At 39.5% G+C, this 8,281-nt stretch overlaps 1 protein-coding gene across 1 annotated transcript; it reads left to right on the forward strand.

The window, feature by feature from the left end:
- The first annotated feature begins 862 nt into the window (after positions 1-862).
- LOC121226491 (uncharacterized) lies at positions 863-4,282 on the forward strand. Its single transcript, XM_041110377.1, has 2 exons — positions 863-985; positions 3,920-4,282. Exons 1-2 carry the CDS (start codon positions 863-865, stop codon positions 4,280-4,282), a joined length of 486 nt encoding a protein of 161 aa, XP_040966311.1.
- Positions 4,283-8,281: the final 3,999 nt, after the last annotated feature.

An 8,281-nucleotide genomic window follows, 5' to 3' on the forward strand; every position in this document is an offset into this window, starting at 1 on the left:
TGACGATCCCCGAACCCATAACTAGCTTCCAAAATCTATAATACAGAGAACAAACATACACACAGAATAAGCTATCACAGCTTAGTAAGTCATAAGCAAATAAAAGAGTCAATGACATTATCAACTCAATTTGACCAAACCAATTCATGCTATCATAATCACATTTAATCTAAAACTTGCAAATTCATATACAACATATACATTCATGTATCAACTTTAACATGGCCGAAATACATATATATCCATTCTCAAAGTTATCATTTACTTCCAAGGTCATAATATCATCACATAGATGAATATATAAACACATTCATATATGTATACACTTGTTTCACATTTTAATATCACATACTTATATCATTTTGCTGAATATATATTTGCATTCAAAATACATATAACCAACTTTATAACATGATTCATATCATCACTTCAAATACCAAAACTTACCTTAATTTCAATACATTACCTAACACATACCTGAACCTTTTAATTCGATATTGCATTCGGTCTTTACTTAACATTGCCCGTTGAATCTTTCGGAATTAAATAGGATACTCAAATAGTCACACATATCATAGAATGCCAACGTCCCAGACGTGGTCTTACATGTAATTACATATCGATGCAACTATCCCAGACAGGGTCTTGCTCGTAAACACATATCGGAATCACATATCGATGCCGATGTATTAAATGTGGTCTTACTCGTAACTACAGGAGTAGGGCATGTTTTAGGTGCAGATCTTTAGAGCACCGTGTCAACAGAGTCCTGAACAGATGCAAGCTGTTGGTTTGGGTAATGTATAGCTACCGAGGGGTGTTCAGCAGCCATCGAGAGGCCGTGGTCAGGTCAACGGTGGTAATGGTATGGGTCGTGGTTAGAGGGCACCAGGCACAGGTGCCGATCATACTAAGGCGAGGCAGCCAACTCTGGTTTATGCTGCACGACGCTGAGAGGACGGAGATGCCCCAGATGTTATTACGGGTACGTTCTTTATTCATAATGTACCTTATACTGCACTGATTAATGTTGGATCTATACATTCAGATATAGCTTATATAGTATCTGAGACCTTGGGTTTAATGGTTGAAAACACTACGAGTGAGGTTATAGTGTTGAGTCCATTAGGGCAGTCAGTGAGGGTAAATAAATTGTTTAGGGTAAACCCTTGAAGGTTCAAGGAACTATTTTTTTGGCGGACTTAATGGAACTCCCTTTCAGAGAATTTGATTCAATACTGGGTATAGATTGGCTAGTTAAACACCAAGCGAATTTGGATTGTGCTGCTAAGCAGGTGATACTAAAAACTGTGGAGGGTAATGAGGTAGTGGTAATTGGGGAGCGTAAAAATTATTTGTCAAATGTGATTTCTGCACTAAGGGCCGAAAAGTTGGTTCGTAAGGGTTGTGAGGCGTATCTATCATACATCAGTATTTTTGATTTCGAGGTTTCTTCTGTTAAAGATATCAAAATTGTTAAGGACATTTCAGATGTTTTCTCCGATGAACTGTCTAGGTTACCACCAAATCGAGAAATTGAGTTTGGGATCATGCTCCTTCCTAGTACAGTTTCGATGTCCATCACCCTTTATAGGATGGCACCGAATGAGCTGTTGGAGCTTAAGGCTCAAATTCAAGAGTTACTGGACCGAGGGTTCATCCGCCCTAATGTGTCTCCATGGGGAGCATCGATTTTATTTGTGAAAAAGAAGGATGGATCCATGCATATGTGCATCGACTATCGGCAACTGAATAAACGGACTGCTAAGAATAAGTACCCCTTACCGAGGTTTGACAATCTATTCAACCATTTTCGTGGTGTTTTGGTTTTCTCTAAGATAGATTTTCGATCTGGGTACCATCAACTGAGAGTCAAAAGAGGCTACTGTTTTTAAGACAGCATTTAGGACTTGTTACAGTCATTATGAGTTCCTAGTAATGCTGTTTGGACTGACGAATGCACCAGCAGCTTTTATGGATTTGATGAACCGTGTGTTCCAGCCCTATCTGGATCAGTCGTAGTAGTTTTTATAGATGACATCCTGGTGTATTCGAGAACTGAGGATGAACATGATGCACATCTCCGAGTTATTCTACAAATTTTGAGGGAAAAATAACTGTACACCAAGTTTAGTAAATGCGAGTTCTAGTTACAAGAGGTAACATTTCTAAGTCACATGGTATCTGCCGAAGGAATTAGAGTTAATCCTCGGAAAATTGAAGTTGTTTTGGATTGGAAGTTTCCTAAGATGGTATTTGAGATTCGAAGTTTTCTGGGACTGGCAGGGTATTATAGACAGTTTGTTGAGGGGTTTTCATTGATTGCTACACCTCTAACTAAGTTGTTGCTTAAGGGTGTACCGTTTAACTAGACTGATGCTCAGTAAGAAAGTTTTGAGAAACTTAAGAAAGTTCTGACTGAGGCCCCCTTCTTGATAAAGCCAGAGTCTGGGAAAGAGTTTATAGTCTACAATGATGCATCACACGTTGGTGGGGGTTGTGTGTTGATGCAAGAAGGTAAAGTGGTGGCATATGTTTCTCGCCAGCTTAAGACTCATGAGACAAATTATCTGACACATGACTTGGAGTTGGCCTCAGTGATATTCACACTGAAAATTTGGAGGCATTACTTGTACGGTGAGAAGTGTATTATTTACACGGATCACAAGAGTCTCAAGTACCTCCTCACTTAAAAGGAGATAAATCTTAAGCAGCGTAGATTGATTGAGCTGCTTAAGGATTATGACTGCTCAATTGAATACCATCCTGGTAAGACCAATGTTGTGGCCAACGCACTGAGTCGTAAGGCTATGACTGATCTGAGGGCAATGTTTGCTCGCCTCAGTTTATTTGATGATGGTAGCTTGTTAGCTAAGCTCCAAGTCAAACCGATGTAGATTGAATAGATTAAGGGTAAATAGTTGGAGGATGAGTTACTGGATCTTCGTTTCTGGCAGATAGGGTGTGGGGAAACATCAGATTTTAAACTGAATAGCGAAGGCGTATTTTGTTTCCTTGGGAGAGTTTTTGTATCGAAGGATACTGATTTGAGGCGCATAGTAGTCCTTATGCTATGCATCCCGAGGGGAATAAAATGTATCGAGACCTTTGTGAGTTATATTGGTGACCAAGTCTTAAGCGTGAAGCTACCAACTTTGTGAGTAAATGCCTGACTTGCCAGCAGGTTAAGGCAGAACATCAATTGCCTTTAGGGTTGCTTCAACTAGTTAAGATTCCATTTTGGAAGTGGCAGAGAGTAACTATGGACTTCGTTAGTGGGCTGCCCTTAATGCCTACTAAGAAGGATTTAGTATGGGTCATCATAGATCGATTGACCAAATCTGCTTATTTCATACCTATTCGTACTAATTACTCATTGCAGAAGCTGGCTAAACTGTATGTTTCAGAGATAGTGCGATTGCATGGGGTACCAGTTTCCATAATATCTGATAGAGATCCTCGCTTCACGTCTCGGTTCTGGAAGAAGTTACACGACGGTTTGGGTACAAGGTTGGACTTCAGTACTACATTCCACCTTCAGACAGATAGCCAGTCAGAGAGGGTGATTCAGGTACTGGAGGACATGTTAAGGAGTTGTGTGATAGACTTCTGGGGTAGTTGAAAGGAGTACTTGTCGTTAGCAAAGTTTGTGTATAACAATAGCTATCAATCTAGCATACAGATGGCACCTTACGAGGCATTATACGGTCGTAGGTGTCGTATTCCTTCGTGTTGGACTGAGTTGGGTGAACGACAAATTCTGGGTCCTGAATTAGTTTCTGATACATAAGATAAGGTTAGATTAATTCAAGATAGACTGAAGGCAGCATCAGGAAGACAGAAGTCATATGCAGGTCTGAACTGTAAGGAGATTGAGTATTATGTTGGGGACTTAGTTTTCCTCAAGGTCTCGCCATAGAAGAAGGTACTAAGATTTGGACGGAAAGGCAAGCTAAGCTCTAGGTTCATTGAGCCTTATCACATATTGAAATGTGTGGGACCGGTTGCCTATCAACTAGAGTTACCTCTGGAGCTAGAGCGGATTCATGATGTGTTCCACGTCTCTATCCTGAGGAGTTACCGCTCTGATCCAACGTATATTATCTCAACTGAGGAGGTTGAATTTAGACCAAATCTGACCTTTGAGGAGGAGCCGGTTCAGATCCTAGACCATAGTGTTAATGTCTTGAGGAAAAAGTTTGTTCCACTGGTTAAGGTACTTTGGCGTAATCACAGTTCTGATGAGCCCACATGGGAACTTGAGGAGTCGATGCGACAATAATACCCTCATCTGTTTTGACTAGGTAAATTTCGAGGCCAAAATTTTCTTTTAGGTGTAGAGTTGTAATGCCCCAAAATCTAAGTGTTTATTTATGTATGTTGTGACAAAACTGTGCATCTGCTTCAGTGGTTAAGTGTTCTAGGAGTGTTTGAGAAGTCTTGGGTTCAAGCCTTGGCTTATGCAAAAATTTTGTTCTTTCTTGAATAAACCCTGTCTCTTGTCAATAGACTTCTTAAATAAATATGGTTAAAACATGTCATAAAAAGCCTCTTAGTCTAGTGGTAAGTGGTGTGAAGTGTTCCATGAGCTCTAAGGTTTAAGGCTTGGCGATGGAAAAGTAGAATTTTATTTTATTGCTTGGCCTTAAAAGAGTTGTGGTTGACCAAAATTTTTAATGGGTGAGAGTGTGGGTGTGTGGCCGAATATTTAGGAGGATTTTAGGGGGATTTTCAGTTGAGGAAAAGTTTGGAGAGAAGAGGTTGGGTAGAGTTCAAACTAGTTGGTGGAGAGATTTGAGGAGATTTTCGAGGAGTGGATTGAGGGAAGGAGGTAGAGGTGACGAAATTGAAATCTTTCTCAAGAGAATTCGGCTATCATCTGTCATTTGGGGGCATTTCCTACTAGTTTCGATGTTTTGGTTCTTTTTCCTTCCTTTGGTGCCAAAGTTTGCTTATTTTTATTTTTATTTTTGTTTGAGACTGAATATCATTGCTGACCATTCGAGTATTTTCCATTTAAGGTCTATTTCAGTTTTGCTTATCTTTGCAGTGCCTTTTTGATCAATTTCTTTTCTTCATTACTCGATTTAACAACTGTTTTCTCTCGTGGTCTTTTTGTTCTTGGCCGAAGTATCCACTCTCCTCTCTCAAATTCTTTGGCTTTTAACTTTTAATCCTTCTCTTCTTCTTCTTCCTCTCAAGTGAATTCTACTTGACTGAATAATGCTATTTTTCCCCCTGTGCTGATCCTTCTGTGCTCTCTGTTGACTTAGGTGGTAATACAACTGCTCGGTATTTCTCTTTCGTCCTTTCTCTTCTTTTATCTTTTTAATCTTGTGCCTAACCTTTCTTGTACTTTCGATTTAGTTAGGGGTACAATTGCTCCACCCTGCCTCTATCATTCTCTGTACTTTCGGCTTTTGTATGGGTGTGGCCAATTGTTCTTCCTTCTTATTTGGACTCGGTGATTTCTGTAAGTGACTTTTCGTCTAGTTCAAGTTGTTCATCTGTTTGATTGTTGATAAGTTTTGGTTAGAATGTAGCTAACCCCTAAGACCTATTGTGTAGTCTCTTACAAACGAATCCAGTGGGCAATTCTCAATCGACTGATCTAATCAAGTGAAAGGTAAGCTTTTGGAAAAGTATTTTGGTGGGGGTCTTGGATAGGTCATTGGGATGCAATTAACCAAAACTTGTGATTTGATGTCGGTTAGAGAACCCATGGATTATTCGCACGTTTTCGTGAATAGGTGTGTAAACACTGCCCAAATCATAAATCGGTAAAAGCCAAAAAATATTACCATTGATGCTACACAGGCGTACACTCGCTCGTGTGGTCATCCAAATGCATAAACGCGAGCATTTGATCGTTGAGGCCACCATAAACGATTTTGTGGGCTTAGGCCACTTTGGGCCACTTTGGGCCACTTGGCCGTGTGGGCCCTACACGGGTAAACCACACGAACATGTGGTGATTATCAGGCCAGGCTGTGTAGTCCACATGGCCAAGGCCATTTTTGGGTTTCGTGGACCACATGAGCGTGTGGGCCCATATGGGCCGCATTGCGGGCCTTGGGTCCATTTTCACTGTTTAATTGTTAAGGTCGTATGGGTCGCCCGAGATGACTGTGGACCTACTATTGGGTCGGTAAGTATATCTAGACCCCAATCTGATGAAATGACTATTTTTCCCATATGAGGTAAAATGACGGATATGCCCCTATGTTATGTATGACTGTATTGAGCATGCCATTTTATATATGTTGCATACATGTAGGATATTATGAGGTGATGCATGGGATTGAGTTATTATGATTGGAGGAAGTGTACTGTTTTGGCAGCTCTGCTGCAATTTCTATTTAGTACTGCAACCGGTGCTATTTTTGGTTTGTAGGGATGGGTGGGTTAATTTTATCCCCACACGGTGTGTAGGGTTGGATGAAGTGGTGTGTAGAGGTTGGCTGGGTAGGATTTCTGTTTGGATATCTATACTGTGACCGCCACTGAACTGGGCTAAGGCCCACACTGATTTTGATTCTGTAATGGGCTAAGGCCCTATCTGAGATTAAACTGTTACTGAAGCGGGCTTAGGCCCTGACTGTAAATGCCTACTGTATGACTGACTATTGTTAAAGATTACACACTGAGTTTTCATAAACTCACCCTTCCATTTTCTGCGCAGGTAATCCATAGGCGGGTCGGTGCTGCGAGGGACTCAAAGGTGGCCACACAACTGCATGGACTTTTTATTAAATTTTACTTTATAATTTAATTTGGGTATTTGGTTATGTAATAAGGCCTCTTTAATTTTTAACTTTTGATTTGAGATTGGTTTATTATAATTCATATCTAGTAGTAGTAGGACACGAGTTTTAAAAATGATAAATTCTTTTTAAAACACCACAAGTATGCATCATATTTCAAAAAGCTTCTACAAACAAACAACGATTTAAAAAGACAAATACGATTTAATTGATTAAACATTTTGCTGAAACAACTTAGGTTTTAAAACTGAACAAGGCAACCTAAATACTAGCTAAGATTACAAAGAGAGTTAATACAGAATGGGGTTGTTCAAACGAAATTTTATTTTACGAAAAACACTTTCATGTGACACTGCTAGATTCAATCATAACATCTATGCCAGGTTTGGGGTGTTACATGCCGTCTGGTTTATTACAACCTATTATGATTCCTGAGTGGAAATGGGATAGAGTGACTATGGATTTTGTTTCGGGTTTACCTTTGTCTTCGAGTAAGAAAGATGCGATTTGGGTTGTTGTGGACAGGTTGACTAAATCGGCTCATTTCATTCCGGTACAAATGGATTATTCACTTGAAAAACTAGCTGAGTTGTATATCTCCAAGGTTGTGAGATTACATAGAGTACCTGGTTCTATTATTTCGGATAGAAATTCGAGGTTCACATCGAGGTTCTGGAAGAAATTGCAAGATGCATTGGGTACAAAACTACATTTTAGTACGGCATTTCACCCACAGACGGATGGTAAATCTGAGCAAGTTATTCAGATACTTGAGGATATGTTGAGATGTTGTACTCTTGAATTCGAAGGTACGTGGGAAAGATATCTATCATTTATTGAATTTACGTATTACAATAGCTTCCAATTGAGTATTAAGATGGCACTGTGCAAAGCTTTATACGGTCGAAAATGTCGAACACCATTATACTGGACTGAGCTGAGAAAAAATAAGATTCACTGGTTGATCTGATTAGAGAGATTGAAGAAAAAGTGAAAGTGATCCGTAATAGTTTGAAAGCAGCGTCTGATCATCAGAAATCTTACGCAGATTTAAAAAGAAAAGATATTAAGTTTCAGATCGGGGATAGAGTGTTTTTGAAAGTATCTCCATGGAAGAAAATACTTTTATTTGGTCGTAAAGGTAAATTAAGTCCGCGATTCATCGGACTGTATGAGATTATCGAGTGAGTTGGACCAGTGGCTTATCGGTTAGCATTACCGTCTAAGTTGGAAAAGATTCATAATGAATTTCACGTATCGATGCTTCGAAGATACCAATTTGATCCCTCACATATTATTTCCCCGACTAAAGTTGAGATTCAGTCTGATTTATTATATAATGAAGAACCAATTAAAATTCTAGCTCGTGAGATCAAAGAGCTAAGAAATAAAAGAATAGCGTTAGTAAAAGTGTTATGGCATCGACACGGGGTTGAAGAAGCTACGTGGGAACCTGAGGATGCTATGAGAATGCAATATCCTAATTTATTCATTGGTAAGATTTTCAGGGACCAAAA

The sequence above is a fragment of the Gossypium hirsutum genome, unplaced genomic scaffold, assembly GCF_007990345.1.
Source record: "Gossypium hirsutum isolate 1008001.06 unplaced genomic scaffold, Gossypium_hirsutum_v2.1 scaffold_215, whole genome shotgun sequence".
Lineage (NCBI taxonomy): Eukaryota > Viridiplantae > Streptophyta > Magnoliopsida > Malvales > Malvaceae > Gossypium > Gossypium hirsutum.

Coding starts and splice junctions, on each gene's coding strand:
- LOC121226491 (XM_041110377.1), top strand. CDS start 863: ATGGTATGGGTCGTGGTTAGAGGGCACCAGGCACAGGTGCCGATCATA. Junction 986..3,919: donor TGCCCCAGATGTTATTACGG/GTACGTTCTTTA, acceptor GTCTCGCCATAG/AAGAAGGTACTAAGATTTGG.